At 43.3% G+C, this 22798-nt stretch overlaps 1 protein-coding gene across 3 annotated transcripts in view; it reads right to left on the bottom strand.

Moving 5' to 3' along the window:
• The window catches only part of MGAM (maltase-glucoamylase), a 125609-nt gene that overhangs the window by 42762 nt on the left and 60049 nt on the right, over nucleotides 1–22798 (bottom strand). For all 3 annotated transcript variants that reach the window (XM_021079097.1, XM_021079098.1, XM_021079096.1), the window contains exons 8-24: nucleotides 22185–22284; nucleotides 19599–19711; nucleotides 18851–18976; nucleotides 18283–18414; nucleotides 18017–18133; nucleotides 17004–17117; nucleotides 15551–15635; nucleotides 14109–14226; nucleotides 12801–12972; nucleotides 10962–11078; nucleotides 9948–10102; nucleotides 8259–8343; nucleotides 6840–6896; nucleotides 6193–6317; nucleotides 2755–2843; nucleotides 2008–2057; nucleotides 984–1151 (exon numbers count right to left, since the gene is read on the bottom strand). In XM_021079097.1, the coding sequence (XP_020934756.1) occupies nucleotides 984–1151; nucleotides 2008–2057; nucleotides 2755–2843; nucleotides 6193–6317; nucleotides 6840–6896; nucleotides 8259–8343; nucleotides 9948–10102; nucleotides 10962–11078; nucleotides 12801–12972; nucleotides 14109–14226; nucleotides 15551–15635; nucleotides 17004–17117; nucleotides 18017–18133; nucleotides 18283–18414; nucleotides 18851–18976; nucleotides 19599–19711; nucleotides 22185–22284 (1923 nt within the window). The remainder of the gene's footprint in view (nucleotides 1–983; nucleotides 1152–2007; nucleotides 2058–2754; nucleotides 2844–6192; nucleotides 6318–6839; nucleotides 6897–8258; nucleotides 8344–9947; nucleotides 10103–10961; nucleotides 11079–12800; nucleotides 12973–14108; nucleotides 14227–15550; nucleotides 15636–17003; nucleotides 17118–18016; nucleotides 18134–18282; nucleotides 18415–18850; nucleotides 18977–19598; nucleotides 19712–22184; nucleotides 22285–22798) is intronic.

Raw genomic sequence — 22798 nt, forward strand, 5'->3', positions numbered from 1 at the left:
GGCTTGCACTTTCCTGTACATGTAGCCAGCCATATAATTATTCCTTTTTTTCTTTTTTTGGCCCCCACAGTATGCGGAAGTTCCCAGGCCAGGGATCAAACTCCCACCACAGCAGTGACTGAGCCACAGCCGTGACAATGCTGCGTCCTTAATCTGCCGAGCCATCAGGGAACGCCATACAATTCTTTATTTCTAACCCTATAATGTATGCATCCATAATGTATGTTGTCAGGACAAAAATGTCAAATGCCACCTATATACCTTGTAGGAGAGGACCAAGTTCACTTGTTTTCCCCAAATTTGGAAGGTCCCTCACAAACCAGCCATTCCCAATCCCAAATCACTTGGAGAACCTCTGGGAAGAGGTGTTTGGGGAAAGGATTCTGTATAATGCTAAGATTTGGGGGGAACTGATTACAATGTGTTCAGAAATATCAGGTCTCATTACTATTGCTGAAAAATTATTTTATTATTATCATCTAAGTAAGTAAGTATCCATTGGCTATACTTATCAAATGCTTTGACTTAAAATATTTCCTAAAAATATGTATTGGGGTGAGAATCTAAGCTTAATTCTGTACAGAAAAAAAAGTACCTCAAAAGTTTTATTACCAGGAATTCCCACCTCCCACGTGAACCCTTCTAGCATCAGTCAGCAGCTTTCAGACCCACTTTTCCTATAATCTTGTTCCCCACACTCCTGACTTTGTTCTCCTTCGTCCCAGTGAGAAAGGCAGAAGAATGAGGGGAAAATAAAGGAAAAAACAGGACAGACCAGTTTAACCTCGCTCCAGATTCTCAGCATCTCCTTGTTCATCCTCCTCTGGCCCCCTCTTTATTTTTTCTATCCTAACCCTCTGACTTCCTTGCCCTCATCTTCAGAGTGTGCTCTGCTCCCTCAGAAACCCATGCAACCATGGCAAGAAGGAGCATCATAAGCTATGAAGAATTCTTGATAAACTATCTCAAAAATGGGGTTTTACCTGTAGGTTAGAATCATAAGCCACATTAGGAGAAACTTGAACTGGGATATCATTTTGTTTCACTATAACGTTGCTAGGTTCCTGGGTCCCAAGGATTTTAATCTCTTTAAATACTAAGTTATTGGGGTCTGTGTAGGTTGACTGCAAAATCTTCACATCCAGGCGGTTCTGCAAAACAATTAAGCACAAAGGTCTGCCTCGAAAACACAGATTCTCAAGTCACTCAAATATTTCATCCTATGTCATTTACATCTGGAATCTAATATATGGCACAAATGAACCTTTCCACAGAAAAGAAACTCATGGACTTGAAGAAAAGACTTGAGGTTGCCAAGGGGGAGGGGGAGGGAGTGGGATGGACTGGGAATCCGAGGCTAACAGATGCAGACTATTGCATTTGGAGTGGATGAGCAATGAGATCCCGCTGCATAGCACTGGGAACCATGTCTAGTCACTTGTGATGGAGCATGATGAGAAAAAGAACACATATACGTGTGTGCGCGCGCGCGCGCGTGTGTGTGTGTGTGTTTGTGTGTGTGTGTGTGAGACTGGGTCACTTTGCTGTACAGTAGAAAACTGACAGAACACTGTAAAGCAACTATAATGGAAAAAATAAAAATCACTAAAAAAATAAGATCAAATATTTCATCCTAGACCAGATACCCCAAACTGCTCTGAATGCCTCTTAGCTATCTCTACTAATATATGCTAAGTAAAAACTTATTTTCCCCCCAAGGGGAGGAAAAAAAAAGTATATGTAGAGAAATACACACAGACATAGAGAAAAGTTTTTAAAACTTCATTTAAAAATACTGACTGCTTTGATTTATCCACATCATTGTTTCTTTCTACTGATATGGATGATTCAGTTATTGGGTTTTAAGTCATAAACTGAAATGGGTTCACCTCTTGTCATAAAGGCTTGGTCATAAATGAAGCTACAAATATAATTACACAACTACACAGACACACATGAGCTAACAGTCAGCCATACACTTGAGATACATAAAAATAAACTACTTACTTGGGTGACAGAAAACTCATATAAGAGATAAACTTTATTGGCCACAGTATCTGAAAGTGAGAGAAAAGCAAGTTAGACTCTGGCCTGCCCATGACAGAGGAGGAGATTTCATCGTGCTCCCTGAAGCCACATGTTGAGAAGGCCAAGACTGATAGATAGCCTCCAAGGCCAAGCCATTGTCTTCCCTCTTCCTTCCGGCCTTAACCTTGAGAAGGACCCCTTCCAAGTGAATCTATTTCCTAAGCTTGAGCCAAAGAATGGTCAGTATGTTGGACCATTCTGGCATATGTCACAAGTAAATCTATTTCCTAAGTTTGAGCCACAGAATGGTCAGTATGTTGGAGAGAGAAAAACGGGCTAAGACGCCCGGCTAGATCCAGGTGCACCAGAAAAGTGTATTCTCAGTATCTCACTCGAATGGGTGTGTTTTACCTACTATCCACATTTGTTCATAAGTATTTGGGGGGAAGAGATGTGGACTGAAAGGCAGAAACAGTCTTGAAAGTATCTCTCTCGGGTGCCTGTTGACACTTAAAAGAGAGGCTGTGTCTACAGTTGGCCAATGGGCAAATTCTAGGAGGTAGAGATGTGTTTCCCTTCCGTCCATGGTCCATCTCAACCAAAACTCTTCTCTCAAGTGATTAATGCCACTGTGCCTGGTGAGGTTTCTCCCAGGGCTGAATGACCAGCAGGAGCAACTCAGAGATGCAGCTTTGGAAAGGACCACATTGCCAGAAGAATGCTCACCTTTCGCTTCCCCGTCATCCCAGAAAAGTTCGCCTTTGGCTTCTTTGTTGTCATCCAGGGCAATGATAAGACCAAGCGGGTTCTGGCGACTGTGGGAAACAAGATTAACGTAAGAGGAGTCCCCTTTGTGGCTGGCTGAGCAGAAGCAAATCCGACTAATATCCATGAGGATACAGGTTCATCCCTGGCCTTGCTCAGTGGGTTAAGGATCTGGTGTGGCCGTGAGCTGTGGTGTAGGTTGCAGACATGGCTCGGATCCTGCATTGCTGTGGCTGTGGTGTAGGCCAATAACTGTAAGTCCGATTTGACCCCTAGCCTGGGAACCTCCATATGCAGCAGGTACATCACCCCCCCCAAAAAAAAAGATTAATGTAAGAGGAAAGGAAAGGACCTGATGCTCAAAGAATTTTGCTAAATGCGCTGTGAAGGATTCTAGCAGATTTCAAATGCGAAAGGTTGCTAGCCGCAGATGGGTCTGCTTTCCTTCAGACACGAAGGCAAAATCAACAGGGGCATCATTCTCTAGAGTTAGTTATGTCCCAGGAGACAGCAATACTCCAAACATCAGCAATAAACATCTAGGTAGGAGGCAAGAATTTAAGCACCAGAATCACTGCAATCAATCACTATGATAAAAGCTGCTGATGCACTATTATTTTGAATATAGACTGTTAGACGAAGAAGCTCTAGATAATAATCAGCTCAGCCTAATCATTTTAGAGATGACAGGTGCAGGAGGAACATTAACTGTAGGGGAGTACATTCTTTCCCTGCCGCAGAACCATGTTGACTCAGAAAGCGATAAAATGCAATAGGCTTCTCTATAAGAGCAATCTTCCTAAATGGATTATTTACTATGGTTAATTTCAAGAGCGAAAAAGAAAACATTCTAATTATCTGCTGTATATAGAATATGAAACACAAAACACTACTCAGAAGATGCTGAAATAGATGGACACAGAGCTAGAGGGAGAAAGAAAGAGCAACTTTTGTTTGGAATCTCGCCTTATTTCACTGCTCCTGTTAGGTCCGTCACTGAGCTCACATTCCCGACAATTTTCTTTCACAGTTCAGCCTTTCACTATGCCCTGTGCAAGCCAAGTTCCACTATCAACAACATCACTTCCTTTCATTCAACGCACAGGTACTGAGTAGCCTTCATTGCTAGGTAGTCTAAAAGATGTAAAAACATGCAGACCGCAGCTCCATTGATGACCTTAAATATCGTAGGAAAGATTAAACACATTCCGCAAATAGTCAAAACGGGCAGTAAAGAATGGCACAAAAGTTAAAATACATATAGGAGCCCATACTGAACACTTTCGGCAGTACGGTAGCCTAGATATTCTGGAGGGCATTGCATGCCCTGAAGGACTCACCCACTGAAATACTCTTGGCCCCAGCTACATTAAACACATGATCCTTGAAGGGTGCTACTGTGAAAGCCAAGCTGACAGCCATCCCGGCTTGCAACCTGAGAGAAGGCTAACCATCTCTGGAAGAAGGACGTCTATATTTGGATCCTTGAAATCACCACATTTTGAAAAATAAAACAAAACAAAAATTACTGAATACATAAGGTAATGGGCCAACATGAAAGAAAACTGGCAAAAACAACTAACAATAGATTTAGATTCCACCAAGGACTGCCTTTCTTCCTGTCTTTCTTTCTTTCATTTATTTGCCGCGCCCACAGCATGTGGAAGTTCCCAGGCCAGGAATCAAACGAGAGCCACAGCAGTAACCTGAACCACAGCAGTGACAATGCCGAATCCTTAATGCCACCAGGTAATTCCAAGGATTTTAGATGACAGAATTTTTAGATACAAAGTATAACATGACTAGGACTGAAATGCTTAATAATGTTAAGGAGGAAAGAAAAAAAAATCAGCTAGGTAGCAAGAAAGTATAAAAAAATGACCAGAAAGGTGGAAGCGCTAGCACTCCCTCTGCTGGAATTGTTGGGGAAGATTTCTTGCAGATGAAATCTGGGTTTAATTTGGAAGACTACTAAGTGTATCAGGCAAAGAATGTTGAAAAGGGTAATAAGCGCTGAAGCCCAAAGGCAGTGAAACAGATGAGCATGTTTGGGGAATAACAAGATTTGGGGCATGGCTGGTCTATAGGTGTGTATTCAGGTGTGTCAAGAGGCACAGTTGTTTAACTTGAAACTAGATCGTGATTGGCCTTAAACCCTCTACTAATGATAGCATGTGAATCTTAACCTGTGAAGCAACAAGTTGAGATATTTGTTACGAAACGATAACTTTGGCATCAGGATGCAGAACAGCATGAAGCTGAACAGTTAGAGAAAAAGAAACCAGCTGGTATTGGATGTATAAGTGTTTTCCACCAGTATCATAAAAGCCTAAATTCGAAAAATTAAGGTAGTAAGGGAGGTTAAAGAGAAAAGACAGATTTCTAACCTCTGAAAAACGCTCTCTTAAAAGCAAGTAAGCTAATTTGTGTAGAGATAGAGATATGCATGTGCGCTCCCTTTAGTACAGATGGAGTCTACAATCTGAGGATCAAAGACTCATCAAGGAGAAACCAGGGACACAAGGAGATTGAAAGTGCACAGGAACTCCATTTTGCATTACAAGAAAGAAACGGCTCAGTGGGAAGAAAAGAGATTAAGTGAGATTATAGGAGACTGGAAAGTGGACCCCAGCCCCTAGAACTAAGAATGAGGTGTCAAGAGCATAGCACAGTGGATGGTGGTCTGATCAAGGCAGGCGGGATGATCAACAGACCCCCTTTGCCTGGAACTGAGATATTTCCCAAGACATGAGACTTCCATGGCTGAAACTGAAATAGTCCTGGGAAAATCAGGAAGGGTCACCACCCTAGCAGTCACTATGTTTTAGGAGAAAGTCGGTGGGGGGGGCGGTTAAAAAAGGACAGGATGGGACTTCCTGTCGTGGCTCAGAGGTTGGCGAACCCGACTGGCATCCATGCGAGCATGGGTTCGATCCCTGGCCTTGCTCAGTGGGTTGGGGATCCAGTGTTACTGTGAGCTGTGGTGTAAGTCATAGACGTGGCTCAGACCTTGTGTTGCCGTGACTGTGGCGTAGGCCGGCAGCTTCGGACCCCTAGCCTGGGAACCCCCACGGGCTTCGGGTGTAGCCCTAAAACGACAAACGACAAAAGACAAAAAAAAAAAAAATGATAAAAGGACAGGATGAAAGTCTTTCAAAACACATCTGGATATAGCTCTAATTCATAGCTTCCCTAGAAGCGGCCTGGAGGATCCAGGGGACAGAGTCTGATGTCCTCCCCCAACCTGCCCCATCCCCAACACACACACACACACACACACACACACACACACACACACACACAATGCCTGTCTTCGGCACCTTCTACGTGGGCAACAGATGGGAACAGAGACAACCAGCTTTGACAGCCTCCCCTTAAAGGGAACCCCCCATGCTGTACCTGGCCACAGTGGTCGTGGCTGGCTGCTGTGTGGGGAAGATGTAGCCTCCTCGAAGGTGAAGTCCGATTTTGTCTCCAGGAAGCTCCATCTCCACTTTTTGCTTCCTCCATGTCACTCGGCCCCCCTGGTGCAGGCAGAGGAAAGAAAAAAGGATGCGAGACAGCACTTCGCCTCCGCCTCTTCCCCACATGCTGAGCTGTCTCCAGCGCTCTCCTTTTCCTGCCGAGCTGAGCTGCGGGTCTCATCAGGCAGTCAAACAGGAAAAGGGAAAACAGTGCAGAACCACAGGCTTTGTGATCAGCTGGGGGTGTGGGGGACCATCTATGTCATGCTGAGGCTGACACACGTTACAGGAACCGATGGTTCTAAACAAGAATCTGACTCACAGCCAAGCTCAAACTGTCCACGGGCCCCAATATTTGCCTGTGGGACATTTTATTTCGGTCTTTATCTTATCACTGAATAAAGTATATGAAAGTTTCTTTTTTATGTTTTATTACAACTGATGTCAAGTCTCACTTTTCTGACTTTGCTATGAAATGGCTGGAAACACGTTCTTCAGTGCACAGATAGATGTTTCCCTCTCTACCGGGAGATAGCTTGTCTATGCAGCGTGAAGAGTTTAAGAAAAGTCGAAGCTACTTACAGTTTCATAATCATACCAGACAGCATCAGGCACATATGCCGTCACTTTCTCTGCACCCTGAAATTAAAACAAAATATTGTCCTTCATGGCCCAGCCTCTTAAGGGGGCAAAATGGACTTCTGAGCATTCCCTAGAGAACTTCTTAACCACATACTGAGAGTACATAAATGACCTTTCTTTTCTCTGCTAGCAAATCATGCTTTTCTTCTAATAGAGGCAGGAACTTGGCAACTCAAACAAACAAACAAACAAACAAACAAAACCAACAAAAAACAAAAACCCAGATGGCACCACATTAGGAATAATAATATTAATATTGACATGTGCATTGTGGTAAAAATTCCAGCTTTACATTGCTTACCTCATTGAATCTTCCCAATGCCCCCAGGATATGTACTATATCACTATCTCACCTTGCAGCTGAGGAACCAGCAAGATAACTTTCCCCAGGTCTCAATGGTACCAAGTGGCAGAGGCAGCAAGCACAGCCTGATCAGTCTGACCCTACAGTGAACGCTAGGCCACTGCTCCATCCTGCCTCTGTATCATGGAGCAAGTTATGATCTGCTATGAGAATGTGACAACACACAGGACCATTCTTTTTTTTTTTTTTTTTTTTCAGGGCTGCACCTGAGGCATATCAAGGTTCCCAGGCCAGGGGTTGAATTGAAGTTGTAGCTAAAGCCACAGCCACAGCCACACAGGATTCGACCCACGTCTGTGACCTACACCACAGCTCACGGCAACACCGGATCCTTAACCCACTGAGTGAGGCCAGGGATCAAACCCCCATCCTCCATGGACACTAGTCAGATTCGTTTCCACTGAGCTATGGGAACTCCATAGGTCCATTCTTAAACCCAGGGTCACGAGTAGATGCTTCTGTACTGATTGGGAACTTGGTCAAGAAAAAGAAAAAAAAAAAAACATCTAGAGGAAAAAAAAATGTGTACCTATCCAAATTCCCAAAACCCCAGTACATTGTCTTCATGGCTGACCCAGCCACAGGTGGTGGAAATGCATTTGGAATAGAAAGAAGATAAATGGTTCCAAGAAGAGAGAAGAGTTTGAGGTTAACAAGATCGAAAGAAGAGACTGGAGTTCCCGTCATGGTGCAGAGGAAACGAATCTGACTAGGAACCATGAGGTTGCAGGTTCAATCTCCGCCTTCACTCAGTGGGTTAAGGATCCAGCGTTGCCATGAACTGTGGTGTAGGTCACAGATATGGCTCGGATCCCATGTTGCTGTGGCTCTGGAGTAGGCCGGCAGCAACAGCTCCCATTAGACCCCTAGCCTGGGAACCTCCATATGCTGCAAGTGCAAACCTAAAAGGACAAAAGACAAAAAAAAAAAAAGAGAGAGAGAGAGAAGAGACTCCCCCCCCAACTCCATGCAGTGTGTCTCTGTGGAACACTTACCTCATCCAGAACAGGAGTAATGAGGAGGCCGGGCCCCCATAAAAACTGCTGGTACACATCCCAAGTGTTGCTGTCCTCATAGAACCTGGAGACCAGAGAGATGGTCACTGAGAGTTGGACCAATGCATCCTGGCAGCTCTCCCCACAGCCTGCCCAAAACATGCAGGCATCCTGCCTGGGCCAACCCCCCCACCCCTAATTATGCTATGATACCTATTCGATCCCTACACCCACACTCCTGCAGGCAGATCCACCTCCCCAGCCCCTGTACCCTCCTATTTTGTCCCAATTTGCCCTTTCAATATCTATGCCAGGCAGGTTCCAGGCTATAATTCTATTTGCCACACTCTCAAAAAAAAATGTAAAATAAGCAATACATTTTAAAACTTCAGCTGACCATCAAAAAGTAACTGGATCTGATCACACACAAAAAAATAGCCCACAAAAATTTTATTACTGCTTTCTCTTCTAGGATATCTGCCCTTTTTTTTTTTTTTTTTTTTTTTTGCCTTTTAGGGCCGCTCCAGTGGTATATGGAGGTTCCCAGGCTAGGGGTCAATTTGGAACTGCAGCTGCTGGCCACAGTCACAGCCACAGCCACAGTGAGCAATGAGGGATCTGAGCCGTGTCTGTGACCTACACCACAGCTCACAGCAACATCAGATCCTTAACCCACTGAGCAAGGGCTATGGATTGAACCCACGTCCTAATGTATGCTAGTCGGGTTCGACAACCACTGTGCCATGATGGGAACCCCGGATAGCTGCCTTTTTAAATAGGGAATCCCAGGAGATAGCAAAACTGTACCCCAAATAATGAATATATATTACAATATATACTATAATAATATAATACCTGAGGGCCTAAAATGTCAGACACATGAAGGGAATCAACTGCATTTTGATTCTGAGAAGGAAAGCCTCCTTAAGTGTTCTTTCTTAGAGTCAAATTAGAGATATTAATTGGCTGATAGTAAAAATTCTGAATTCTGGAAATCCTCTATAATGTTCTTATTCATATGTCAATGAAGAGGTTCATTCCTAGAGCCTGAACATAGTACATTACCATCAGTTTCCAGCTATAAAATCCTTTAAATTAAGACTAAAGAAACTAGGGACGAAAGAGCTTAAATTATTTGTCTAAGGTATAGAATTGGTAGAACAAAGACCCCAAGCCCGAGGCTTTGAGTCTAGTTCTCTCCCCCAAAAGGAAGAGGCTATAATACTTAAATATGCCTAAAATAGTATCGAGGCAGCAACAGCCTTGCAAATACCAACTGGGTACTCAAGCTAAAAAAATCCACTCCAGGGAGTTCCCATTGTGGCTCAGCAGTCATGAACCTGGCTAGCATCCATGAGGAGGCAGGTTTGACTCCCGGTCTTGCTCAGTGGGTTAAGGATCCAATGTTGCTGTGAGTTGTGTGTGTAGGTCACAGACACAGCCTGGATCCCGAGTTGCTATGGCTACAGTGCAGGCCGCCAGCTGTAGTTCCAATTACCCTAGCATGGGAACTTCCATGTGCCTCATGTGCAGCCCTAAAAAAAAAAAAAAAAAAAAGAAAGAAAAAAAAGAAAAGAAAAAAATTCTAGTAACTTTTTTAATTGTTTTACTTTTCACCCTTACATTTGACGACATAGTCAGTATCACCCAGTTGCACTGACAAAATTCCCTTGGATTAGGTGAACTTACTCATGCAGAAGGGGCCGGGCCACCGTGTCCCCCCGGCTGTGAGCGTGGTAGAAGAGGGTGTAGAGGTAGGGCAAGAGAGTATAGCGGATGGAGAGGTAGTGCCTGGAGGAATTCAGCAGCAGAGAGTCAGCTCCAAAGGAGGCAGGATCCTGGACCTGAGAAGAAGCAAGAGGTTGCAATTGTGATCCGGCTACAAATAACAGAAACATCTGGAGCATTCCTGACCCCATTCATCACCACTAAGAGGTTCATTCCTGCAAGACCCCGGGGGCCTAGCTTGCCAACTCTGCCTCTGAGCAGCAGGGTTGGGCCCAGGGAGATCATTTCACCCAGCAGGTGGCCATTCTTCCCTTTGCAACACATGCCCCTCATCCATTCTAGAGGTGCTCTCTCAGGAGGCTCCCGTTTCAATAACTTTGACGTATTTCCTCCTTTAATTCTATTACAAGCAACGTAGATAAAAGGTATAAAGGTTTGATTAAAAACCTTCACAGAAAAAAATAAAATAAAATAAAACAAACAAAAAAACCTTCATAGACTTGGCAGTTCCTTGACTGCTGCAATAGAAACAGCAGAGGCTGGGGCTGCCGGGCATTTTAACAGTGCATCATGAGTCCTGGTTAACTGCAGACGGCGGTGCGTTTCAGCCTAAATCAAGCCCCAGGTAGGATGCTGGCTCAATAGATTTCTCAGTGAGGATGCAGAGAGATCCAGTTGTAAAGTATACCAAATCCATTTTTTTTTTTTTTGTCTTTTTAGGGCCGCACCCACGGCATATGGAGGTTCCCAGGCTAGGGGTCTAATCGGAGCTGTAGCCGCTGGCCTACGCCACAGCCACAGCAACACAGGATTCAAGCCGTGTCTGCAACCTACACCACAGCTCACGGCAACGCCAGATCCTTAACCCACTGAGCAAGGCCAGGGATTGAACCCGCATCCTCATGGATGCTGGTCGGGTTTATTAACCACTGAGCCATGACGGGAACTTCTCAAATCTATTCTGGTCCTACTTACCTTGTAGCCTTGGCCGTTGTGATTCCTGGAAAATGGATAGAAAGCCCCCACCTGCATCCACCTCCTGCAGAGCTCTTCAGAAGTATCCAATAAAAAGCCGCATATGTCAGAACCCACCTGCGGGGACAGACAGCAACAGCCTGCACACCTCACTCCCATGACTGTCCCCTGGTCCTGGGCTTTGCTTTATACCAACTGAACTTTGCTAATCTCTTCCTGACAAGGCTCACACAGTGTGATCGAACTAACTGGGCTATATCCTGTGTCCACTCTCCACTGCCAGGCGACTTTAACACTCTGTGCCTTCGTTTCCTTATTTTCTCAACATGGGCACTAGTGAGCTACCAAGGGTTTTAGTAAATGACATGATGTAAGTTAAACACTTGATGCACCATAGCTTTCGGATGAATAGTAACCAGACATCCTGCTATTATGATTTTGACCACAGAACTAGCAGAATTAATTTTCCAAAGCCCAAATCTGATCAGATCATTCATCTTTATAGCAACACGGATGGAACTAGAGACTCTCTCATCCTGAGTGAAATAAGTCAGAAAGACAAAGACAGATACCATATGATATCACTTATAACTGGAATCTAATATACAGCACAAATGAACATCTCCACAGAAAAGAAAATCATGGACTTGGAGAACAGACTTGTGGCCACTTGGGGTGGGGGAGAGGGAGGGAGTGGGAGGGATCGGAAGCTAGGGGTTATCGGATACAACTTGGGATGGATTTACAATGAGATCCTGCTGAGTAGCATTGAGAACTATGTCTAGATACTTATATTGTAACAGAACAAAGGGTGGAAAAAAAACTGTGTGCACGTAAGTGTATCTTGGCCTCCATGCTGTACAGCGGAAAAATAAATAAATAAATCGAATTCATCTAAAAAAAAAGTAGCCAAATACATTTGCTAATATATGTAATATTAAAAATTATAACACATAGGAAAAAAAAATCCCCAAGGTCTCCTGCTGCTTGTCCTCTTAGCACCTTAAAACCTGGTTCCGACCCACCTTTCCTGCATCATTTCTCATTCTGGTCCTACACACTGATCCTCACAGACACATCAAAGTCTCCCCCTTGCTGGCCTTGCTCAGGTTTGTTTCTCAATCTTAAAATGACCTTCTCCACTTTCAAGGTTAAACTCTAAGTACCACCTTTTCCATGAAGTTACTCTTGAGTCTCTCCTGTGATTCCCTTGTTCTTAGAATCTTGTCAGAGCTGATAAGTCCCTTTCTCAGGACCTCTTTTATCATTTAACTTACATGTTCTTGTTGGCACTTTTACCTTAGCTTATCATAATTATGTATATTGGGTGGGTGGGGGAGAAGGTGTTTCTGCTACTATATTTATGTTTCTCTCCATCCTCACAAGGTATGCCTAGCTTGCACATATCTTGCACGTAGTAGAAGCTCAATAAATAGACATGTTGCATTTAACTAACAGATGCCAAAGTCATTCCTAGAGTGCTGGCAATGTTGTTTCCTTACCTAGGTGCTGGGTACAAAAATGTGTTTCAGACTGCGAAACTCAAGAACTATATATACACTTAAGGATATGTGCACTGTGTGTGTGTGTGTGTGTGTTACACTTTAATAGAAAATATTCTAATGATAGCACTTCAAGGTTGCACTTTCTATCCTTATTAAGCAGCGCAGAACAGAAAGTTGTAGCATAAGAGTCCTACTGACATGGATGAAGCACCTGCTCTCTGGACATTCAATCCCTGAGCCATGGAGGAAAGGGGAGCTTTATCTTTTGGCAACTTTCTAGCATGGGGTATTTTGGGAACTGAAGTTAGCAAGGGAGCGTGGGATGTGGACTTACCATTGGGATACCAAAAAGGTTGAACTCAAGCATGCCAGGGATGGACCATCGGAGATCATCCCAGGTAGCTGCGTTGTCTCCTAGCCAGTGGGCTGCAAACTTGCCAGACCCCGCAAAGGTGGAACGGGTTAGAATGAAACTTCTCTTGTTAGAGAACACAGTCTTGACAGCTCTGGAAAGGGCAAGAGATTTAGCGAGTCAATGTGTGGCCTTAGCGTGTCTTAGCCCAGGGCACGCAGTGACAACATCTAGAATCTCTAAAGTTACTACCACATTCTTCTCTACCAGTTCTTTCCCGTAGGGTTAGAGTTGCTGTTGGGAGCAGACTGCACCACTGCGTATGTTTACATTTTGGTTTGCTTTGTTTTAGGCATTTTATGGACATCATTAAATCCATAATTCCCAAAATTTTCAAAAGCAGTCTTGAAACAACTAGTAACTAAAAGTACACAATGCTTATGGAATAAAGTTGAAATTTGACTTGATATAGATATAAATACATTAGTCTTTCCCATCACATGGTTTCAAACACACAAACAGGAACCTATGAAAAGTCTTCTGAAACTTGAACTGTTTTTAAGTAGAAATACTTTGGCCATGTTTTGTTACAAGAAAAGACATTTAAAAATTATATAATGATGTGTGTACTTTTAAAGTAATCATCTATATTTTTAAAATTAGAAGTGTCTAAACATAAACCTAAAATTTTTTGCTCTATAATTTTTAACAACTTTCAAGAAGGCTAAAATTACACCCTTGACTTTGCTAATGAGTGAGTGTGATTTTGACCTGGCTTCTTGCTGTCACAGTTATAATGAATAGAGCAAGTTTTCAATACAATTTCTTTACTTTAGAATTTCTATCCACACAAAGGTAGAAAGAGCACAGTAAAAGGATACTGAGCCAATACTTAAAACCCCAAAGCACATGAAGTCTATAAATTACTTAACCCTCCAAATGCCAGTCTATATAGTATGGCAGAGGAGAAAATACATCAGCCTTGGACTCATGCAGAAATGAGTTCGAATTTTGCTTTTACAATTTATTGGCTGTTTGACCTTGGTCAAGTTACTTTTCTTTCTTTCTTCCAACTTCCCATTCATTCATTTATTCATTCTTTCTTTCACTGTATACATGCCACAAATATTTATTGGATTCCTTCTCCCCTATGGGCCCAGGATTTTCTTCATTCATTGGACAATAGCAAAGATACTTATCTGTGGAGTTCTTAAAAAGAGTACACTGGTACCTGGCATCTACCAAGATTAATACTTTGATCATGGTGGTCCACGGCAATAACGGCCTTACTCTGCTGTGGCGATCGCCATGGAGTAGCCATACAGATTGTGGACATCATACTGCTTGCCCCAGTGCTGCACGGCATCCATGCAGAGAGTCTTGCTGAAAAGGTACCCATCCAGGATCCCTGGGACAAAAGAGAGGTCAATTGATGAGAGCCTAGAATGCACATTCCCTGCTCCTTAACTATCACCTGAAATGGGAGCTCCCTGGGGAGGCATTTTTTGTAGCCATCCTGAAAATGATTGCATGGCTTCCTCACTAACAAAGGGCCAAGCACTGAGCTAGTTTCTCAGATATACAAAAAACTGTGCTGACCCACACACATTTGTCCACCTGGGTGCTCATGTGACCAGGGGCAAGCATTTGGAAGTAAGAAGTTCCATTTTAGACTTAATCTGAATTTTTCAAACTGAGCTAAGTTAATCAGTCCAAGAACAGAAATATTAGATGAAAGTGTAAATAATTGCTCACCTATCTCTCCATTGACCAGATATTATAAAGGATGGCTGCCTAATCTCTCCTTCAATCATCCAATCTTTTCTGCTCCCACTGCACCATTCTGGTTCAGATCCAAATCTCCTTTAGATCTTAACTGTTGCAAAAGTTTCTTAATGGCTTATTTACCTCTAATCTATTGATCTTCTAATTCATATTAGAAGGATGCATTAACATGAGATCAATAATTCTAATACCATTTGATTGTCATATTTACTGCTTACTAAAATATAAATAACTTTTATCATCAAAAGAATGAAGCCTCCCATCTAAGTCTCTCAACATTTGATCCTAATCCATCTTCCCCAAATCCCCATTTTCCCATCAGATTGGAAGTCTTCACATGACACTGGAATTCTAGCAGTTCATTCCTTTCTTAATCAAGATACAATTTGCTGTGAGCCCCTGGCTTTCTTCAAACTACAATAAATGCTGTGATTCGAGGGCCACACCCTGGAGGATAGTGTTGTTCAAAGTTCACCCAGATCTCACTAGCAACAGTCACTGACTCTGTCTTTGACCCTCCGAAGCCATGGGTTCTGGCTTCCTTTTATCCGATGATATTTGTCTGTTCTCCATTCTCTTGGTATCCCCAGACTTGATCCTCATTTGAGGACCAAACCTGGTCTCTCTCGAGTAAGCCCTGACCTGTCTGGATACACGCCTGAGCCACTAGCCTCTGGTTCCTGCACCTGATCTTCTCTGGACTTTCCCCAGAAGTAGCTCAGACTGTAGGTAAAAGGACTAGATGTCCTCTTTTGAATTTATGCCTTATTTAGGAAAGCACAGAGTGGATTTTCTTTCCTTGTTTTCTTTACAGAATACTCATGTTTTCCTTCTCCTATACACATGTATGTACAAAATCTCTTGCCAGGTTGTTCATATCTGTTTTTATGAACCTAAAGTGCCAGATATGCATTGTCACTTGAATCATACTACCCACCAACACTTACTGGGAGTAAATGGAGGATAATTTAGATTGCTCGTGGAACATCCTGAAACTGAACCATCCACAAAGTTGGCGACTTCATTCATATCCTATAAGACAAAAGGCACAAACTATGAAGAAAAAGTAGTATGTCCTGGTATATTGTACTGATGGTATCTTTTTTGGAGGACTCAGAGAAGTTAGTCCATATATTTCTTTTCTTTTTCTTTTTCTTTCCCTTTCTTTCTTCCTTCCTTCCTTTCTTTCTTTCTTTCCTTCCTTCCTTCCTTTCTTTCTTTCCTTCCTTCCTTCTTTCCTTCCTTCCTTCCTTCCTTTTCTTTCTTTCTTTCTTCCTTCCTTCCTTCCTTCCTTTCCCTCCTTCCTTCTTTCTTTCTTTCTTTTCTTTCTGCTTTTTAGGGCCACATCTGTAGCATATGGCATAAGGAACCTCCCAGGCTATGGGTCATATCGGTAGCTGTAACACAACCACAGCAATGCAAAATCCAAGCCACGTCTGCAACCTAAACCACAGCTCATGGCAACACCGGATCCCTGACCCACTTAGCGACGCCAGGGATAGAACTTGCAACCTCATGGAAACTAGTCAGATTCACTTCCACTGCACCACAATGGGAACTCCTATATATTTCTTTTTTAAAGAAGTTTTTATGTAATAGAGGAAAATAGATGTTTCTGTCCTATCTTCTCTTCCATTGATTCTCTTCCTATTGATGGTTTCATGCAGAAGGTTCTTAAAATGATACATGTCTATCATCATTGAAAATGAAAAATTCCCAAAAACATTAGAGGAAAAAATATTTCAATTTATATGATCCATGCATATCAACTCATACGTGCTCTAAATATCCAGATATAGCTATGAATGCACACAAATAAATGCATATACATATATAAATATATGCACAGAGAGTGAGAGAGCAAGCCTGTGCCAAGAACTGTACAAGTGAGGGGTCTGGGAAAAGCATACCAAAATACTAATGGTCAATGTCTTTGGTTATTTGGTTAATATCATTTAGCTCTCCTCATCTTTTTTTTTTTTTTTTTTTTTTTTTTTTTTTTTTGTCTTTACTGGACTGCACCCTCGGCATATGGATGTTCCCAGGCTAGGGGTCCAATCGGAACTGTAAGTCGCTAGCCTACGCCACAGCAACACTGGGTCCAAGCCATGTCTGTGACCTACACCACAGCTCACAGCAATGTGGATCCTTAACCCACTGAGCGAGGCCAGGGATCGAACCAGTGTCCTCATGGATAATAGTCGGGTTTGTTACTGATGAGCCATGATGGGAATTTTGATTCTAAGCTACATGTTTTAGTAAGATTATTTGAATAGTAAGATAGGGAATACCTAGAATTCTGGCCATAGTGGCTTTTCTCTCCTCCACTTCCCCCCATGCTCCATGAATCAATGATATCAACATATTAGCCATCTCGTCATTAGAATGTTAAGAACTCACAATCCAGATTCCATCAAAGTCTACTTGATTGTGGAAAAGTTTAAATTCATTTTCCCACCAAGTGGTACACTTGGGGTTGGTGTAATCAGGAAACACAGTTTTTCCAGGCCAGACCTGCCGGAGGAAAAGAAAGACTTTGATCAGAGGAAGTTAAATGAATACAGAGTAAAACAGAGGGGGGAGCAAAGAAATTTCTAATACAATCATGGCAGCAGAGGTGCCCAGGCATGGGTCCTTTTCAGTTAGGAATGTGAAGCTCTTCAAATACTCAGAATAAATGTCAGGAGGAGTCAAGGAGTCACTTAAGGAAAAACATATTTTTAAAAAATGGTCAAGTCCTTGCTAATCTTCAACTCTGGTTCTCTGTTCCTGCTCCCTTTCCTCACTCCCACTCCTGGAAATGGGAAGTGAGGGAGAGGACTGCACAACTGCAACTGACCCAACACAAGTTGTGGGTTCCGACCATCAACCACTGAAGTCTGGTCTTTTCCTATCCACTCCCTCTCAGGTCAGCATATTAGGTTATTAGAAGTACTGGGGATTGGATGGATTAGAAGTGAACCAGCAGATAACACCATGGAAAACAAGAGTAAATAAAAGTTAGAGAAAGAAGGAGTCGCACTTGTCTAACACCGCAGAGGAATCAAGTAAGAAGAGGAATGAAAGGGTTCTGTTGGATTTGCCAATTCAGAGGTGATCAATTTGCCTAATTTGCCAATTTGGAGGTGATCAATTTGCCTAATTTGCCAGTTAGGAGGTGCCAATTAGACTGTGGTCAGCGGAAGGCTGGATGGGGTGAGGAGGTGGCTAATCACTATGTAAGGCTGTCATTAGAGGGCTTTGCTGTGAAGGAGTTAAGAGCTAGGACAGCTGGTAGGTATTTGGGGAAGCATGGACAAGGGAAGTTGACCCCCGGCATATATAAGGCATCCGAAAAGTGTGAAACAAAACCATCACACACACACACACACACACACACACAGCCCCTCCACCAGCCCCAGCGTCCCCGTTACCTCCCCAATGAGTGGAGTCACTCCGTCTGGATCATTCACCCATATCTTCGCATCTGAACCCCGGTCATATGGGCCATAGGGACTACTTGGGGAAGAGTCATTGGAAATAGCTGGATCCTAAAAGGAAAAAGACACAGTGAAGGGCCTTGCTTTAAGCTAGAGGCACTGAAAGGAGACTGGGAATTGCGGATGAGGGAAGGGAAGGTGGATGTGAGACAAGGAAGAGCAAAGTACGTGATTTGGGGAAAAAGGAGGAGAGCACATACCACAATGATAACCAGTTTCTGTCCGTTATTGTGTAAATCTTGAGCCAACTCAGGGAAGCCCTTGAAATCTACTGGATTATAAGTAAAGTCCCTCCTCTTATCCATATAATCAATATCAGCATGCTGAACATCCTGGAAGAATACACAACAACACAACCTCACCCCCAAATCAGATTAACTGGGTCACCTTGCCTGGCATTAAAAGCCAATCTAACAGGGAGTTCCCATTGTAGTGCAGCAGAAATGAATCCCACTAGTATCCACGAGGATGTGGGTTCCATCCCTGGCCTTGCTCAGTGGGTGGGTGGGATCCAGCGTTGCCGTGAGCTGTGGTGTAGGTTGCAGGTGTGGCTCAGATCCGGCATTGCTGTGGCTGTGGTGTAGGCTGGCAGCTGTAGCTCCTATCTGACCCCTAGCCTTGGAACTTCCATATGCCACAGGTATGGCCCTAAAAGGAAAAATAAATTTTTTTCTTATATAGTAAAAAAAAAATCTGGGGAGAGAGTATAAAGTTTCTTACTTCCGAGAGAATTCTTTATTTTTGGAGGACTTCTGAAGCCTTACTTACATAAGGGAGCTGCGCGGCACGGTTTCGCTCCACGACTTCTCTCATGTTATCTAGGGTTTCATAATCGTAACGACTGAGATGAAACCCGAGTGCCCAGTACGGGGGCAGGGCTGGCAGTCCAATGAGCTGAAAGAATGATATGAAATGAAAGTCAGCACACACGCGAAAATCATGGACTTGGAGAATAGACTTGTGGTTGCCAAGGGGGAGGGGAGGGGGTGGGGTGGATGGAGAGCTTGGGGTTAACAGATGCAGACGGTTGCCTTTGGAATGGATGAGCCATGAGATCCTGCTGGGTAGCCCTGGGAACTATAGCTAGTCACTTATGATGGAGCATGATAATGGGAGAAAAAAGAATGTATACATGTATGTGTAACTGGGTCACCCTGCTCTACAGTAGAAAAACGAATAAAAGGTAAAAACTCAAAAAAAAAAAAAAGAAAATTTCTCATGAACACACACACACAAAGAAAGAAAGTCAGCATACACCCCATTATTAAAGAAACGTTTTCTAAGTGTTAGTTTGGAGGCACAGAACACATCCCACCGTCCAATGCACTAGTTCATTAATGTTAGATTGCTCGACTGTTACCCCAGACTCTATAAATCACCGAGGGTAGGGTCAACTTGGAACAGCCTATTTATAACAGCTACTTAGAACAGCCCATTTGTATGTGTCACGCTTGCATATTAAATTTACGTTTCTTTGTCTTCAGGATCGCCTTAGTCATGGTCATGACAAGTTTACCTGCAGGTACTCTTGAACGACTTGCTCTGGAGTGTTTCCCAAGAGCACATAGAAGTCGAGAATGCCCCCGGTGGTGCGGTAGGTGACGGCTGGGGCGGGCTGGAGGGCCACCTCTTGAAAGATTAAAAAGGAAGCAAAGAAACATGAGAATTGATTCTAGAGTAGTCATTACAAAGTGTGAGGTGAGAGGATCACCAATCAGCTGAGCATTAATGAAGTGATTCTAATGCCTCAGATTCTTTCTACAAAGGGACCAATTCTGACGACCAAAGTCCATGCTCACAGCACAAGAGAGAGGAAAGCATGTGTTTGATGAACCGTTGCTGTTTCAATAACTGGTGGCTGAAGTGTCTTCACTGGGTGTCAGGATGTCATGAAAAAGCAACCAGTTTCTTGAAGGGGTCCAGAATAAGTCATTTTGACATAAAAATTATTGTAAGCTGAAGATACTTGAGTTTCTGAAATCCTTTATCCGCCCAGAAGCAGAGCCTCTCAGAAGAACCCAGTTGTCATAAACCCTCTCTGCTGGAATAAAACTAATGTCCAAGACAATAAGTTGGCCCCACGACCAAAGAGCCACACTCATAAGAATATCCTCTCCCAACTAGTCTCCTAAGGGCTCACTGATTTGTCCAAAAAGTCATTTGTTGTCCCATTAAATGCCCTTGATCCCCCCCCCACCGCCTCTTCTAAGAAGTCATTTATTTCACCCTAAGCGCCTTCCTTCCCCTGCCTATTAGGATGGCACACAAGCCCCGAGTTTTAGCCACCCCTCTGAGTTACTCTTCACTGAGCACTCCTGTGTGTATGCATGTTGCCTATGTAAACAAAATCAGTCTTTTCTCTTGCTAACCTGTCTTTTGTCGGATAGATCCGTAGGATCCCGAATAACAAACCCGTGGATAGAGAAAATGTTTTCTTCTCTGACGTTCACAACTGCAGAACATGCTGTCCCCACCCCATCATTACTGCAGGAATATAGCCCAGCTAGACACATGGAGGTACCAGCCACAGTGGACCTCACCTTAAGCAAAAGCCAAAAATGTCAGGGGTTATATTACAAATTCAAAATCCCTCTAAACCCAAGGTGAAGTCTCCTAACAGCCTTGGCTGGCATTAGGGATCCAAGATCTCAGGATCTACTGAAATGTACTCTTTGGTCATAAGAATGACTCACATGGAGTATTTAGAATCCTGTGCCTTCCCCTCTGAACCTGACTCAAATTGTTTTCTGGTTCCTTTCAACTACCTGAAACTGCATAATCTTAGCAATTATCTGTCTCTTCTTTGACTATCAGGAATCTTAGAATCATCCAAGATTCTATTAAGTATTTCAGAAGCATCTTAGATCAGTTAGAGTGGATCTCAGACAATCTGTGGTAAAGAATCAGATCTTCATTTTTTAAATTTCCAGTTCTTTGCAAACTGATACTTACATGAAATAACATAGGAAAGGAATTGCTGGGAAAAGGATCATGCATGCACTTGGATGCTACAGCCATGTTTACTCTTAATTTCTGTACTATCTTACCACAGACCTAAAACAGTATGTGATGAGCCATCCATGGACCATGCTTTGAGTAGCACCTATCTAGTTCCTCAAGTTCCAGTTGAGAAGAGGGTAAGGATCAGTATTCTATGCCCACTACCAACGCTGGTGGAATTTTTTTTTTTTTTGCTTTTTAGGGCCGCACTCATGGCATATGGAGGTTCCCAGGCTGGGGATGAATCAGAGCTGTAGCCACCGGCCTACAACCACAGCCACAGCAACGCCAGATATGAACCGCATCTGTGACCTACAGCACAGGTCATGGCAATGCTGGATCGCTGACCCCCTGAGCAAGGCCAGGGATCACACCTGTGTCCTCGTGGATGCCAGTCAGATTTGTTTCCGCTGAGCCACGATGGGAACTCCCCCCTGGCGGATTCTGATTCCACACCTCTTCCCCTACGGTGATTGCTCTATTGCCCTCAGATTGGCTGTTATTACTGCAAGCAGAAAAGCAGTGGAGACTCATCCATCTGGTCTAAAACCTTCAAAGGTGAGGAAGTGAGTGGCTTTCTGGAATCCTATGATGTTACACCTCTTGGTCTTAAACAATCTGTACGACCCTCACCACTCCACCCTACCTTGCTGCCCTTAGAGTGTCCCAATGTGACATTCACTGCTCAGTTGTAGCTCCTTGGTTAGGCCTGGCTACTGTCACCATTAGGCCCAGAGCGACTACCTGTTTCTTACCAGAGCCTATATGAACCCCTCAACTGGACAAAGGTCTGACGAAGGAGAAGAACAAGTTGGTAGAAACTGCCTCAAAGAGGTTATGAAAAATGATTCGTTGTTTTAACTCTATAATAGAAAATATTCCAACAGGGGCAACCAGATTCGAGAAAATCCTAAGTGAGGAAAGAAAACGCTACTCATGGCTACCATGGGTCAACAGATAATGCAGCAGGAAAATGGGACAATCAGAACATACGCGGCCCTAAGCTCTGGCTCAGCCACTCCTTTTCTCACCACGCTGTAAGAAAGGGACTGAAAATTGCTCTCGTGCCCTTTTTTTTCATGTATATTCCTTTAGTCTTTACCCATGGCATTGCTGTTCATGAGAAACACTCCAAAGGACAATCCACTAGCATCTTCAAGGCACAAGAAGAATGTCTGTGCACCGTACAAGTTATTTCCATCCTGCAGAAAGACAATTAAAAACCAAAAACTTATAATCTAATAGTCTAAACCCCACATGGCCAGAAATAGCTCGGGGAATCAGTGTTAATCACGTGAGTAACTGACAAGGAACTCATGGGCAAAGATGAAAATAAATTTTTAATATAAGGTCTCTGTTTGTTGATGTTAATCAAATAAATTAATATCCTCTTATAGAATGAGCCAGCTATAACCCTTTGTCTAACAGAAAGGGGGAAGCCTGTGATATCTTAGGATGTGGGAGAACAGGAGTTTTGAAATGGTAGTTCAAAAAGCTCTTCTCTCAAAGAGGCCTGTCTTGACCTTGTCTCCAAGAGGCTTCACCTAACCCCACTGGCAAAAACTCCCATCACAAGCCTACTGAAGGGAGGATACTACCCCCATTTTAAAGATGGGGAACGAAAGACATGGAGAGAGAACCAGCCCAGAACCCCACAACTGCTGAGTAGCAGTGTCAGAATTCAGACCCACACAGCCTTACCCTAGAATCTTATTC

The sequence above is a fragment of the Sus scrofa genome, chromosome 18 (genome assembly GCF_000003025.6).
Source record: "Sus scrofa isolate TJ Tabasco breed Duroc chromosome 18, Sscrofa11.1, whole genome shotgun sequence".
In the NCBI taxonomy this organism is placed as follows: Eukaryota; Metazoa; Chordata; class Mammalia; order Artiodactyla; family Suidae; genus Sus; species Sus scrofa.